Source organism: Lipotes vexillifer, unplaced genomic scaffold (assembly GCF_000442215.2).
Source record: "Lipotes vexillifer unplaced genomic scaffold, Lipotes_vexillifer_v1.1 scaffold478, whole genome shotgun sequence".
In the NCBI taxonomy this organism is placed as follows: domain Eukaryota; kingdom Metazoa; phylum Chordata; class Mammalia; order Artiodactyla; family Lipotidae; genus Lipotes; species Lipotes vexillifer.
In genome coordinates, this window is record NW_006779682.1 from 190,948 (window position 1) to 206,758 (window position 15,811).

General features: G+C 51.1%; 1 protein-coding gene across 3 annotated transcripts in view; it reads right to left on the reverse strand.

Annotated features, from left to right (window-relative positions):
* ABCG1 (ATP binding cassette subfamily G member 1) overlaps window positions 1-4,782 on the reverse strand; it is a 65,722-nt gene extending 60,940 nt beyond the window's left edge. The window contains exon 1 of one of the 3 annotated variants that reach the window (XM_007452869.1): window positions 4,639-4,782. In XM_007452869.1, the coding sequence (XP_007452931.1) occupies window positions 4,639-4,680 (42 nt within the window). In that variant the 5' untranslated portion in view covers window positions 4,681-4,782. Of the gene's footprint in view, window positions 1-3,940; window positions 3,956-4,638 lie in introns of those variants that run through there. The other 2 variants (XM_007452870.1, XM_007452868.1) reach the window with 2 other exon arrangements.
* Window positions 4,783-15,811: the final 11,029 nt, after the last annotated feature.

Consider the following 15,811-nt stretch of genomic DNA (forward strand, 5'->3'; position numbering starts at 1 on the left):
GGGGGCCCTTGAAGGAACAACAGGAGACCCCGCCCCAGCTCAGCACGCTCTTGGCTTTGACCTGCAGCTCCAGCACCCAGAGCAGCACCAAATGCCATCCCTGGGCCCACCTGTCTTGCTCTTGGGGAACACCAGCTGCTGTCCCAGGGTTATAACCCCCGTTTGACTCCACAGGGGCCCTGGAAGCACCAAATCCTGGCTTTGCTAGGGGGTGGGTAGTGGACAGAACAATGGGTGAGACAGTTAGCTCCAGGCCTGGTCCCCAAAGTCCATCCTCACCCCCACCTGGAAAGGTGAGACGTCTACTTCCAGACCTACGTCCTGCCGGGGCACTGGCCCTAACGCCGGGAGAGCCAATTGCTCTGTGTTCAGTTGGGGGCGGGAGCTTACAGAAGCCCCTCCCCAGGGCCTGGCCCCCTCCACCTCCAGCCACCTTGGACCATCCACACCCTCCCCCAGCACCCACCACTCGCGTCAACCCCTGAGGAAGCCCAGGGACAGGTCGGGTCTTCCCTTTTTAACGAAACCTACACGAATACAGGGACAAACGGCCATGACTCCACCCACCTGCCAGCTGGAACAGATGCCAGACCTGGATTATGATGAGGGTCTGACTTGCCCGTCTAGACTCCAAGCCTATCTATCCTCTCACTCACTCACTCACTCACAGCCCAGATAAAGCCCTGGGCATCAGCAGTCAGCCAGACAGACATGGCCTGTGGCCTCAGCACTCTCAAGTCCAAGACTGGGCCGCAAACAATTTCAATGCCAAGGGGCAAGAGCTAGAACAAGACGATTCAGGGACCCACCAGGCTCACGCAATGCAGTGGGGGCCCTGGGTGGGGGGGATACACGGTGTTTCTGAGGAAATAAACTGTGAGGTGAGCTTAGCGAGGTGGGGTGGGGAAGGGGTGCTTGTTCACGACCGACATTCCCTGCGAGGGAACAGCACGTGCACAGGCTCGGCAGCAAGACAGAGGAACAGCTGGAGATCTGAAATTCAGGGGCTGGAGCTCTGATTTGGGGAGGGGGGAGGGGCTTTTGGAACAAGGTGGGACTAGCGAGGCACACAGGGTCCGCACGGTGGAGGGCTTGCAAAGCTTGTTAAGGGATGTGCACTTTATCCCGCGGCCAGCGGGCCGGTGAGAACGTCTCCTGCAGCTGCCTGCAGTGGGGAGGGTGCGTGCCCTTCACCAGCGGGGGACAGTGGGGAGGGAGACAAGTGGACGGGCCAGTGGGACAAAGCTGGGGGAGTAAACTGATTTGGGAGCGAGAGAGTAAAGCCAGAGGCCCGTACTTACTATTTACAGCTTTGCATTAATACCTCCCGCGTAGTAGGTAAGCAATTATGAACAGTAGCGACTATTCATTCAGCAATGCACAATTACAGTGCGCTCATTAAACTGCAGACTGCACAGGTGCACAGGTTACTCCTCCTCTGTTTCCACAGCTCTCCGGGGGCGGGGGCCGGGTGGCGTATGACCCTCTGCCACTCCATTTCACGAGGAGACCAGCCCACCTGCCTGAGACCCCACCGTTAAGGAGTAGCCAAGCTGGGGTCCAGCTCTGTGCGGCTTCCCTGCCTCCACGGGTCCTCCCAAACAGTCCCAAGCAGCGCCGGGACGTTGCTTGGCTTTCTGTAGGCAAGCTGTAGTGGACCCTGGGTCATCCCAGCCCCCGTCCCTTGCAGGGAAATCCACAAGAGAATGCGGGACCACACAACCCTACCCCCAGAGCAACCGACACCAAAGCGGTGCATGCCATCACCCACCTTTCCGCCATGGGTGTCCAATTAATAAAATCCTGTCTGATGGGTGGCAGTGGCTGTCACTCCAAAATAGACCAGCTCTCTGGAAACAGCCTCAGATGAGAGCTGCCGGCGATGTAGGTTACAGCTAGCTTGTCCTTAGCCTCCCGAGTTCATTAAAGATGAAACAAATACATCCTCCCTCCCCATTCTTTCCCTTTCTTTGTTCGCTTCCCTATCTTGCTGAAGCATTGTCTTTGACCTCCCCTTCCACACACAATTTGTGCTGCATAATAAATAGTAAATACTAGTGAGTCCATTCACAGGTGTGCAGAGGAGACCCTATTTGGACTGTTCCTGCCTGCTGTTGGTAGGAATATTTTCTCGGGCACTGATTTCCGTTTGAATGCTAATATATCGAAATGCTTGTTTAGCTGGGGAGGGTCTCTAATGGTCAGAGAGCCCCTGAGCCATTGTGAGGCTGCTTTACTCTCTTTACCCAGGGAAGTCCAGTTGGAGATAGAAACTTTCCCCACAGCATCTTGGGGAAGGGAGGAAAGCCAAGAGGGACTCGCAGGCTCCAGGCGTGCATTCTCACTTCTCTCACTGCTGCCAGCTATGGTGCCCACCTAGACCAGCAGACCCTGCAGTTGAAGGGCAGATCCCTCCCTGGGACCCTGGGCACATAAGAGGAAAACGTACTGGTCCAGAATCCTCAAGGCCACCGCCTAAGAGAAAAGAACCCAAACGTCACGCCCTTAACTAAGCAAAGGGTAGGTGTCACCGGCTTGGTCACTCAGAATGCCAACCTCATTGTCTCCAAAATCTGGCTTCCAACAGCCCCAAATGCCAGTCCCCATTGGGAGCCCTTGCCTGCCCTGCCCAGCCCAGCTCAGGGACTCTGAAACACCATGTGGGTGCTTCCTCCATCCTCCAAGGCACCTTCTCCAGACTCACACCTGGCAGCCAGCCCCGGGCTGGACCGCAGAGCAAAGTTTAGGATCCTGGGTATCTCCCAAGGGCTCTGTTTATGACTTGGGTAGAATTTTTTAAATTAAAAACAAAAAAGCACAAGGTTTTCAGGGAGAATGGTTTTCACACAAAACAACATTCTCTGAAAAAATGAGCTCAGCCATTAGCACCTCCACACGAACGAAACACCTGAGTTCTGGGGCTGTCTCAAACCATAACATAACATCCAAAATATCTTGACATAAAAACACCTGTACCTTAAAACATTCTGATTCATTATTGTCCCACATGTATGAGCTACTTTTGCAGCTTTGAAAGGGCTTCAAGAGTTAGTTACCCAGTATCTCCAAGACCTGAAACTTTCTTTACCCACAACTAACAATACTAACCTCCTTCATTTTCCATTACCACCATCATTTAGGAATCCCAAAGAAATGAACACGGGTAAAATGAAGAATGGCCAAGGGTTACCCAAACATGTAACCAGATAAAAGCAAATGTCATGAGGAGGGGACTGCCTCTTTCATTTTTTGATCCCTCTTATATGTAAGAAGCTAAGTCATAAAGGCAGAACACGCCCAGAGGTGGGACCCGGCCTGTGGGTCCCCCTGCCCCTGGCTCTTTCCTGCTCTACCAACCTCCTTAATGTGTCCGAGGCCCCATTGTATCGGTTTACACAAAATCATTATATAATGAGCTGCCGAGGCTCGGTATGTTTTACAGTAACCTGTTTGGAATCATAGGATGCAGTTGTCAGAGCAGAGCATGCGCAGAAACCCGGCTACTTTTTTTTTTTCTTGAGCTCAAGGCAAGAGGTAACTGTCGGTCAAATCCTGCTGAGCCCTGCTGACTTCAAATACGGGATGCTAAAAATGAAATAAAGGCGAGGGGTGGAGGTGAAAACCGATGTGCACGGTGGGGTTACAGCTCAAGGGAAGTGACTAGCAGGATAGTAAATACATAGACAAAGGATAGAAGGGGGATAGATAGGGAGGGCGAGAGGGCTTGGAATACGGAATGCTTTCTACTTGTACTTTAGATGACCTGAAATCGGTCCAGAGGTACCTAACTGCACTGTCGGCGTGCTAGGCACAGAAATGAAGGGCCCTAGGATGGGTGAGACGATGGTTAGTTTGTTTTTTTTTTCCGAACGTGACTTTATGGAGATATTTTAAAGGGGCAAGAGGAGACTCTTGGCCACTCAGAGGAATAGCACTTAACTGTAATAGTGTCTAGCAAAGAATGCGCCTGCAGTCGGTGGTACCCCTACAGAGCTGGCACCCTTGGGAAAAGTGAGATGCGTGCCTCTGTCCCCACCCTATTCTCTCTACAGGGTGCAGAAATGTGGCCAGAGGTACCCAGGCTCGCCCCTCATCTGTCTTCCCATGACTCCGCCGCCCCCTCCTGAGCAGGTCCGGGAGAGGCTGTCCCCGAGGGCGAAGGGGCAGCACGGGCTCCGGCTCTCCACCGCCTCTCTCTTTTGTTCCCCCAGACAGTACCGGTGCTCCGGAGAGTAGCGCGAGAGGCGCCCGCTCCCCAGGCTCTGGCCGCACGCGCCGGCAGAGGGATGGGGCCCCCTTTCCCTCTGGCCCAGGCTGCCGCCCCGCCCCAGTACACTCCGGGTCCCCAGGCCTCAGGCCCCTCACCCGGAGGCAGACGAGGTCAAGGCCATCAGTACACTTGTGGGGCTGCTGGCCTCCTTCCTCCCTGCCTCTCCTGGCCCCTCCACCTTCCCCGCATCCTCGGCTGCAAGGGGCATCCCGAGGAGCCAGGTAGCTAGGGCGGGGGGCGATGGGAGTCAGGGGCCTCTCCCGGGGCTCGGGGGACAGCTGTCAGGGTGCGGGTGCGGGTCTTTGTGCGTTTCTTATTCTCCTAGAGAACAGAACCAAGCCCCGGGGCCAAAGGATGCGCTCACTCACCATGGCGGTGCCGACCGAGAAAGCGGCAGTCAGACAGGCCATGCCCCGGGGGCAGCGGCGGCGGGGACGAGGCTGCGGGCGGCGGAGACGGGCGGCGGGCAAGAGGCTGCGCTCTCGTCCTAGGCTCGGCGGCTGCGCCGGGCGCGGACTCTGGCTCCGGCTCCGGCCGCAGCTGGGGCCCCGGCCCCGCCCACGACCCGCCCGCGCCGACCCCGCCCACGACCCGCGATTGGCCGGCGCGCAGGGGCGGGGCGGAGCCGGCAGGTGCGCGTGCTCTTGTTTTGCTCCTGTGCGGCGCGGCTGCCCCAGTTCTGGGCAGTCCCGCTCCTCCCGCTGCCCGCGCCCCTGGCCTGGCAGGTGGCGAGCGTCCGCCCCGGACTCGGAAGCGCCGAGTTCGGAAACTCGCGGGGCCTGGGCCAGCGACCCCGGGCCCCCTGCGGTCAGTCAGCGGGGGTCCCCCTCCAGGACTGCCACCTCAAAGCCTTCAGTGCTGGGCCAGGGGGGGCTAGGGGAGGCGTCTGGCGGGGGATGGTGGAGGGGTACTTTTTTCCTTGTTGGGTATCTCTCTGCCACGTAGGAGCGTGAGAACTAAAGGAGAGATGGCCGCTCCAACGCCCCCTCCCCCGCCACTGCAGCTCCATATCTGGGGTGGTACCCCCATACTGAGGCAGCACACTCACTCATTAATGCAGCATTGCTGTGTGCCAGACGCAGAGCCAAGTGCTGGGTAACAAAGGGGTGACTAGGTGAAGATGCCCAGGCCTCTTTCCTCCCCTGACTCCCACCCCCCGATCCCAACAAATAAAGAAAAGACGCGGTGTTCCCAGTACGTGGCCCAGCACCTGACCCAGAGCTGTTCATGTAACTTCATAAGGACTGACACTTCAGGCACCCTGTCTTTTGGCCCCCGATGAGAGCATCAGATGGCCTGGCCTCTGCTAAAGCCCTTATTATATATAAGTGGGACCATTTCCCGGTAACCATGGTGATAAGACATTCCTTACTCCCAGTCTCAGAGGCTAATGCTTTTATTCAGTGGTTTGCATGTGGGGACCACAGGTAAGAATGCATCTCTTCTCCCGTCCAGCACACCTGGATCGCCCCTTCCCACTACCCCTCAGATGAGCTAAGCCCCTGTCCTCCTCCACACCTAGGAAGAGAGCATGGCTTTTCATGCCAGGCAGGAGGGCTTCACACCACAGCCTGATGACCATAGGCAAATTCTCCCCTCAAATCTAAAGAGGGCAAGGCAGTATAATGTATGATTTCAAGGGGGAGAGGCCCCTGCTTTTGTCTGCATAGTTCACTTGAAGAGTCCGCACATTACCTCGATTCTATTGTTAGGAAATCTGCTGCATTTCCAGGTGCCACCCTCTTCATGCCGGGCCCATGGGGCTGTGTGGTACCTTAAACATGCTGAACAGGGAGGCCAACAAACTCCGAATGTTCTGGAAAGAGGATTCAAATCCACAAACCTCCCTGGGAGAGTTCAGGCCAAAAGGCAGAGACAGAGGTGCCTCATCTCTGGGACCCAGGATTGGTGGCCGGCACTGAAGCCCACCATTTGCTCCAGGGGCAGATGGGACATAAAGCAGGGGAGAAAGACACAGAACGTGGCCGGGGAGAGATTCTCTATGAGAACCTGGCTGGTCACTGCCCGGCTGTGTGGCTGGGACAAGTGACAGCGTGGTCCTGTTGCACTGGCGTCTATTCTCTGCCCAATATCCATTCTCCACGCTGCTACGAAAGTGTTCAGAATTTCCTTCTGGAACTCCCCTTGCCCCCAGGTCTACACCATGCTATCTGGTCAGTGGTTGGTCAGGAACCAGAAGTGTAAGGCGTTGCTCGCCGGGCTCCTGGGAATGGCCAGTGGGACAATACGTAGAGCCTAGGATGAAGCCAGAGAGGGCAGACAGTGATAAAGTGGGTCCTTATTGCCGTGGCTTGAGCTGCTGGCTTTGCACTTACAGGCATGGAAAGAGTCCCACTTATACACATCTATACATTGGGGGTAATAATCATCTCAGCCGCATGGGAAATAGTGCCTGTCAAGTGCTGTCCACTGTGCATGTCACATAGCTAGCACTCCAGTTCTAATCCTTACTAATGTCATCCCCCTTGCGCCAAATCTGAGAATAACCAAATGGCAAAGTAGGTCGGATCTGTGGCATTGCTATTGGGACTTTTGGTTGTAAGTGACCAAATCTCCGCTCCAAATGGCTAAAGGGAAGGCTCAGGGTGCACTGGTTTCAGGCCTGCCATGACCAAGAACCCATTCTGGGTTTTCAACCCTTGATCTCTAGCTCTCTCCATGGCTCTGCCTTCTATCTGCTGGCTTTCTGCTCCGCAAGACTGTCACCATGGCCCTCCTGGCAGCTCCAAGGCTGCATCCCATCAGTGTTACCAAACCAAATTCGGGTCCACTCGCCTGCCACACAGCAAAGCCAATCTACTGACACTGGGTTGTGGTGAAGGAAAGTACAGCATTAATTGCAGGCATCAAGTGAGGGAAGGGGAGACAAGCCTCAGAGCCACTCCCACCTGGTCTTTGGGTTGGGGGATGTGTTTAAGGGGAAGAACAAAGAAGCTGGGGTGAATCTTTGTCTTGTGACATTTCTGAATCATGGTTTCAGGAGTCAGGGTGTCCCAGGTTGTCCCCGGCTCAGGGGTCTGTGAGCTCACCTTGGCCTGGAGAAACAACCCGAGTTTGTAGGTTAATGATGAATCTATAATAGCAATTTTAGTACGTTAGCGATGGACAACAGCAACTTAAGCATCTGACTCTGGTGATTAGTGTTGTTAGCACAGGCTTGAGGCCAGAGGGGACAGAAAGGCGAGGAAGTTTTGGATGAGAGATGAATCCTAAACTCGGTAAAGGAACTTGGTTTTAGGGGACTGGGTTTCATCAGCTGGCAACCAGCCACGATGCCCAGTGAGGGGAAACCAAACACTGACTGGCCTGGCTTGACTCCCAGGGAACCAAACAGGCCAAAGGGAATGCCGGCCCTAATGGAAACATGCAGAAAAATTGGGACATGGGTGCTTCCTCAAGGCCATTTTGGGGAACTCAGAGCCCAATGTGGGTGCCAGGCAGGCAAACATAAGAGGAGCTCATCACAGGACTGCCCAGTCCAGACCCCAACCCCAACAGGAATTTCGACAGGACATCACAGGCAGGTGGACCAGGCTGGCCTTGAGAATGTCCAGTGGGAAAACACTTTCTGCCTCAAAGGGCAGCCCGTACCAGTTTAAAGTAGTTGTCATTGCAGGGAGCGGTCCCTGTGCCTAATGGGACTCCCTGTCGCCCCGACGGCTCTGTGTCACCGTGTCCGTGAGCCCCGCCCCCACACAACAGGACTTGAGCTCTTCAATCATGGTGCCATATTTCTCTCCAGGCCTTAGCTTCCCTGGACAAATCGTGCCTGGTCCCTCCGACATTGTTCTGCAGAAGATGTCCCTTCTTCCCTCTCACCTTTCTCTCTGTGAGTTCCGTTTTCTCTGTGTCCCCTGTGAAACTTGGGGTCTGCAACCGAACACCTACTCCAGGTAACTCCTCTGCTCTCTAATGAGCATTTGCTCCCTCAAATTGTTGGTAAGGACCTGCTACCATGCTGCAGAGCCAACTGCCTGATGTCCCGGGAGCAAGCATGTCAGTGGACTCCATCAGCGGCTGACTCAATTCACTTTCCTTGTAATTGTGTAGTTTCAGTTGCCTGGTTTGCACTTTATCCCCCAAATCCCATGTTAAGGAGTGTCCAATCTATTTATGCCAGACATACAGCCCCCGAGGCTGGGAAATAGAGGGGACACCCTGAGGACTTCGTCTCTGGTGCAAGTATTCCACTCTTGGTGCCTGGGGAGGGGGTGCAGGTACAGGTAAATCAGATGTCCAGGTGGCCTTGCGGCAGGCCTGTGGATTGACCCAGGTGTACTTCTGCAGGGAGCTGGCCACAGGGGGTGAGCATGGCTTGGCATCTTGGATGGCCCCAGCACTGGAGGTGCAGAACAAAAGGTCTCAGATCCCTCCAGAGGAACCTTTGGGCACATCCCATGGCTTCCCAGCCTCCCCGCTCTCAGCTGTCTAGGAAGAAATCTAATGAACACAGTCTTCGTCACATCTGGGTGATCTGGCTTTCCATAATTTGACCTTGAGCCTTCTTTGACTACAGGGTGGCCAGCTCTGAATTAACCTAAGTGATTAACCTAAGTGGACCCTGCTTGGCCGACTTTCTTCTGTTCGACTGCAGAGCTCCACCAACCTGAGCTTTGTTTTCCTTCCAAGACCTACGATTTCAGCCATGCCCTTCAGCAGACAGAAAAATCTGCTTCACTGGGATCCGGCCTCGACGCTGGGAACCCAGTGTGGACGAGATGGGGGAAACCACGCCTCAGGTGTAGTCAGACAGTAACGGGGAGAGATTGGAAAGCTGACATTCTTATCTAAACTGGGTATGTTTTTAACTTGTTCCATGAGCTCTACGTATTTTGTAAATAGTTAGAGGAACTCTCACTGTGTTACTTTAAGGGAGACCCTGCCAGAGGCAAACTGGTGCCACAGGGGCCTCTTGGTCTATCGCAGTCCAGCCCTTTTGGAGTCAGCCTTTCAGGTGTCCCACCCTAGAGACTTGATATCTGCAGTTGCCTCCCCCCAAACTGCCTCATCCCCAATGCTATGCCCCCTTGTAATCTGGGCATCACATAATTAATTTACTATTGGTTGTGCTTACTGCTCACCACACCCCTTGAGAATGTAAGCTCCACGCCGGAAGGAATGTCTATCCACTGATGGATCTCCAGCCCCAAGAACGGTGCCTGGTAAGGGATTTTGTCCTGGCTCATCAGCTATTTGGTCGAGACCTCCCACCCCCATCCCTCTGGGTCCCCCAGCCCGGCTATTTCCAGTGTTCATGAAGCCCCCAGTGTGGAAAGTGCCTGCCCTGCAGTGTTCCACCAGGGGAACATCTCTGGTACCCCACCATTTCCCAGAGGAAAATAAAAACCCACAGAAGCCTGATCCCCCTGCCCTGTCCCCAGCTCCTCTCACCGCGTTGACCCCTGCACTGCGGCAATATGAGGGTTTATGGGATTTCTTTCCCCAAAGCCTCAACAAACTTGATTCTGGAGGCGTGGTGTAGGGGAGTGTTTGCTTGCTTGCTTGCTTGCTTTTTACAACCCAAAGCTCTGACTCTGAAAGTAAATGTTTTCGGTCAAATGAAAGCAAAATCTGGTGCCGCCACAGCCAGTAATAAAGAGGGGCTAGTCCCTTCCCCAGGCTGGCAGTGGTGGGAGACATGGTGGAGACTCCTGGGAGGTGGGGATGGGGGTAGGGGGGTGGGGAGGAATCCTGCTCTATCATATCCCCAGGCTCACGACAACACAACAGGTACCGGAGGGTCGCTGGGGGACACTTGCCCTTGTCTGGGCTGGAGACCTGCATTCGGGTCATGGCCCCCGCCTTCTCGGCTTCTCTGATACTCCACTTGTGTTAGCAGAGAATTAGTGGCCATCAGCCCCTTCCTAGCTCTGTTCACAAAGAAGCCATTGCCTCCACTTTTAAGAAGAAAGAGAGAGAGAGAATGAGAAAGACAGCGAGAGGAGGTGGGAGGGAGGGAGGGAGGGAGGGAGGGACACAGGAAAGAAGGAAGAGGGGGGAGGGAGAGAAAAAAGACCCTTAAGTGGTAAGAATAGGTGCCTTAGCCCTTGACGGGGAAAGGGTAAAAAGGGGAGCAGATGAGCAGACAGACACAGAGACAGTCCATCAGGGAGGGTGACAGCCTGAGGTCAAATCACACACTAAATGGGGACTCTGTAAATTGGCGTATTTTAAAGCAACGTTATTTCCCTCTCTGTGGTTTGCTTGATCCCTAGTGTGCTGGCCCTCCTGATTCCTCCAGCTTCTATCTCCACCCAGTTGCTTTCATCACGTGTGGGCGCCAGCCCAGCTCCAGAGAGGGGCCCCTCCCTCCCCAGCCTGCCCAGAGGTGGGAGCAGAGGAGGGGCCATCTGCTGAGAGTGCAGCGCAGAGTGGAAGGAGAGAGAAGGAAGGTTGAGATGAAGGAGGGAGAGGACAAGGCAAGTAAGTATTTCATAAGCTAGGTTAGCAAGAGGCAAGTTCACCATTGCAAACAGATTATTTCTGCTTTCTTCTGTTAACCTGGAACACAGAGTGGTGGGAAAGATGCAGGAGACAAATGAAGAGGGAATAGCATCTGGCAATGAGATGACCTTCAAAGCCGAAGGTAAGGAGAGAAGTCTCAGAGGCGGACACTGGAAAATTACCAGAGGCCTCCTTCCCCCACAAAAGGTCTCAGCTGGGACATAGCTGGAACTCCCAGGCCACTGGGCACCCACTTCTCCTCTGGGAAGCTGCCCTCCCAGACTCCATGTGCTCAATCCTACAAAGCAACCCCTACCCAGATCCATTCGATGATGCCATCTAATGGTTTGAAAAATGCTGTAACGTGCATTACCCTCTGTGATGCTCAGAGCACCCCTGCGGGGTCGGAGGGCAGATGCCATCACCGAAACATGTGTGAATTTGATTCCCAAGCCACAGATGCAGGATAGGCCACGCCCCCTGGGACACAAAGAGACTCTCCATGCCTCCAAAGACCACAGCTCAAGTCCAGTGTGCTCAGCATCCTGGCCACGGGCAGAAGCCCTCTTGCCTCCACAAGGCAACTGAGCTCTCCTGGCATCTGCCCACCCACCTCTCCCCTCTTCCTCTACCTCCTGCCTCTCCCCTCCAGAGCCCCAGCTCCATCCCATCCCCTCCCCTCCAGGAAGACCTGGCGGTCACTTTGCTGAGCCCTGGCTTTTGAAAGCAAAAGTCTGGTTAGGGAGATTATCCTCGGCATGCTTGGAAACTTCTGGGGAGAGCCTTGCAACTCAAAAGTCCCCAGGGTGAGAGAGAATCAATTTAATAACAATAAAAAAAAAAGTCTTGACTACTTTTTAAGAGAGGGGAAGGAAAAATAGCTTGAGCAGGGAAATCAGTGTCAGAGATGATTTCAGCAAATTATTTCCTGCCACAGAAAATAAGGAGATGGAGCATGAGGTTTGAAACCTGCCCAAGGCCATGATGCCCAGGCAAGGACCCAGTTCTCCCGACTCCTGCTGAGCCCCTTTTCCACTTTTTTACAGCTGCCAAATGTTTGTTGAGAATGACCCAAACCTACTTCCAATAGGGAGACAGCTAAAAGAAGTCCAAGTTCAATCTTTTAAAAGTCACAGGCAAGCTAGTAGGGAGATGGAGTAGACATGCTTTTCTTTCTTCTTCCCCCCAACACAACTAAAAACTCTGGACATTATGCCAAACAAACACAAGGAGACTCTGAAAGGTAGAGAGGAGAAGGCAGGGTGGTCAGGACCCTGGGACCTAAGGAAGCACACTGTGGTGAGGTGCCGGGTTTTCTTTTTGCCACATAGACAGTCTTCAGACTTTCCGCTGAAGAAAGCAATAACCTGGAAGTGCCAATGGGAATAGAAAAGGAGCAGCCTAGCACTATAGAAAATTTGTAGACAATTACTGCTCTATTCCAGCCAAATACCATGCAATAAACTCCCCGCACCACCCACAACAGCAAAGATGAAGGGGGAGCCTAGGTGTCCACCCTCCTCAAGCTGTAATGAGGCACCAAAACCTGCCCCATCCCCAGTTAAAATGGTGTCAGAGCAGGCCAAACAGGGAGTCTGGACCACACCCCTACTGGCAGGGATGAGGAGGCCCTCCCCTTCTCACGGAGGTGGTGGCTGAGGAGACCCAGCAGAATCAGGACTCTCACCACCATTCAGTGGTAACAAGAACACAATACTACCCGCCAAGCCATGATGCTAGTGGATAGCATATGCGGAGCAGTAATGAGGTTCCCCTCTCCCAGCCAGGGAGGTGTGGGTGGTGACCAGGTGGAGAGCCAGGACTCCAGCCCTTCCCAACAGTAATGAGGAGTCCCTCCCTTGGATGTCAAAAAAGCCTGAACAAACAGAAGGCTAAAACAGAAGGCTTAAATAAGATCTAGCGTCTTGTAACATAATACCAAAAATATCTAGGTTTCCATCAAAAATCATTCATCATCTAAAACCCAAGGGAATCACAATTTAGAAAGCAGAGATTTATAATTGGAGCATGACTCTTTGAATTTTTGCTCATTTTAATTCTAAAATTAACTGCTATATCAATATCAAAAAAACAAACAACCCAATCCAAAAATGAGCAGAAGACCTAAATAGACATTTCTCCAAAGAAGATATACAGCTTGCCAACAAACACATGAAAGGATGCTCAACATCACTAATCATTAGAGAAATGCAAATCAAAACTACAATGAGGTATCACCTCACACCAGTCAGAATGGCCATCATCAAAAAATCTACAAACAATAAATGCTGGAGAGGGTGTGGAGTAAAGGGAACCCTCTTGCACTGTTGGTGGGAATGTAAATTGATACAGCCACTATGGAGAACAGTATGGAGGTTCCTTAAAAAACTAAAAATAGAACTACCATATGACCCAGCAATCCCACTGCTGGGCATATACCCTGAGAAAACCATAATTCAAAAAGAGTCATGTACCACAATGTTCATTGCAGCTCTATTTACAATAGCCCAGAGATGGAAACAACCTAAGTGCCCATCGTCGGATGAATGGATAAAGAAGATGTGGCACATATATACAATGGAATATTACTCAGCCATAAAAAGAAATGAAATTGACTTATTTGTAGTGAGGTGGATGGGCCTAGAGTCTGTCATACAGAGTGAAGTAAGTCAGAAAGAGAAAAATAAATACCGTATGCTAACACATATATATGGAATCTAAAAAAATAGTGGTTCTGAAGAACCTAGGGGCAGGACAGGAATAAAGACAGATGTAGAAAATGGACTTGAGGACATGGGGAGGGGGAAGGGTAAGCTGGGACAAAGCGAGAGAGTGGTATGGACATATATACACTACCAAACGTAAAATAGATAGCTAGTGGGAAGCAGCCACATAGCACAGGGAGATCAGCTCTGTGCTTTGTGACCACCTAGAGGGGTGGGATAGGGAGGGTGGGAGGGAGATGCAAGAGGGAGGGGATATGGGGATATATGTATATGTATAGCTGATTCACTTTGTTATAAAGCAGAAACTAACACACCATTGTAAAGCAATTATACTCCAATAAAGATGTTAAAAAGAAATTAGCTGCTATAAAGAGCCCTGTTGGAATAAAGATATTTTCAGAAACATAAAAAAAAAAAAGAGAGAGAGAGAGAATCACAATTTAAATGAAAAAAAAAGAAGCCAATCAATAGACGCCAACACCAAGATGAAAAAATGTCACAATTACCCAACAAAGATTTAAAAGCAGCCATCATAAAAATGCTTTAGTGAGCAGTTGGGAACACACTGGAAACAAATAAAAAAATAGAAAGTCTCGGCAGAGAAATAGAAGAAGTAAAGAAGAATAAAATGGAAATTTTAGAACTGAAAAATACAGTAACCAAAATGAAAAACTCAGTGGATGGGCTCAACAGCAGAATGGAGGGGAGAAAGGAAAGAATGGGTGAATTGGAAAGTAGAACAATATAAATTACCCAGTCTGAACAACATAGGGAAAATAGGCTGTACAAAAATTGAGCAGAGTCTGAGGGACCTGTGGGACAATAACAGAAGATCTAACAGAAGATCTGACAGTCCAAGAAGGGGGTTGGGAGGCTGAAAATGTACTCAAAGAGATAATGGCAAAAAACTTCCTAAATTTGGCAGAAGACAGAAACCTACAGATTCAAGAAGTTTGGTGAACTCCAAACATGATAACCTAAAGCAAAATCTACAACAAGACACACTACAGTCAAACTTCTGAGAACTAAAGACAAAGAAGAAGTCTTGAAGGCAGTGAGAGAGACATGGTATCTTACCTGGAGAGGAAAAGCCACTCCAATGACAGCAGATTTCTCATTAAAAATAATAGAGGGGGCTTCCCTGGTGGCGCAGTGGTTGAGAGTCCGCCTCCCGATGCAGGGGACGCGGGTTCGTGCCCCGGTCCGGGAAGATCCCACATGCCACAGAGCGGCTGGGCCCGTGAGTCATGGCCGCTGAGCCTGCGCGTCCGTAGCCTGTGCTCCGCAACGGGAGAGGCCACAGCAATGAGAGGCCCGCGTACCGCAAAGAAAACAAAACAAAACAAAACAAAAAAAATAATAGAGGTCAGAAGAAATTAGCGCAACACTTTTGACTTGTTGAAAGAAAAAAACCTGCCAACTCAGATTCCTATATCCAGGAAAAATATCCAGGAATGAAGGGGAAATCAAGACTAAGAGAATTTGTCACCAGTAGACACACCATAAAAGAAAAGTTAAAGGAAGTTCTTTAAACATAAATAAAATGGTAAAATAAGGAAACTTTGCACATCAAGGAGGAAGAGAGAACACTATAAATGAAAATGAGTAAGTAAGGTGGATTTTCCTTCTGCTATTGAATTTTCCAAATTTTGTTTGCTGGTTAAAGCAAAAATTGTAATACTCTCTGATGTGCTTCTAAATGTGTGTAAATAGTTAAGACAATTATATTATAAACAAAGGAGAGTAAATACATATAAAGGGAGGTAAGATTTCTACACAGCACTCAAACTTATAAAACTATAACACCAGTAGACTGATAAGTCATTTATATGTAATAAAATACCAAGAAACCAGTAAAAGAGCTATACAAAGATGTACACTCAAAAACACTATAGATAAATCAAAATGGAATTTTTAAAAATGTTCAAGTCCCGAGGAGGAGTTATATAGATAACAATAAACATGAGAGCAGAAAAAAGAAAGCAGGCCATTGAAAACGAGAGAACACAGGGAAAACAAAAATTTAAATGCATACCTGAGCGTACTGTGTTAGTACTTACATTGAATGTAAATAGATTACACCAATCATAAAAACAGAATGATTGGCAGAGTGGGTTAAAAACATGTCCTAACTACATACTATCTATAAGAAATTTGCTTCAAATATAATGTTATAAGCAGCTTGAAAGTAAAAAGATAGGGGCTTCCCTGGTGGCACAGTGGTTGCGAGTCCACCTGCCGATGCAAGGGACACGGGTTCGTGCCCCGGTCCGGGAAGATCCCACATGCCACGGAGCGGCTGGGCCCGTGAGCCATGGCCGCTGAGCCTGCGCGTCCGGAGCCTGTGCTC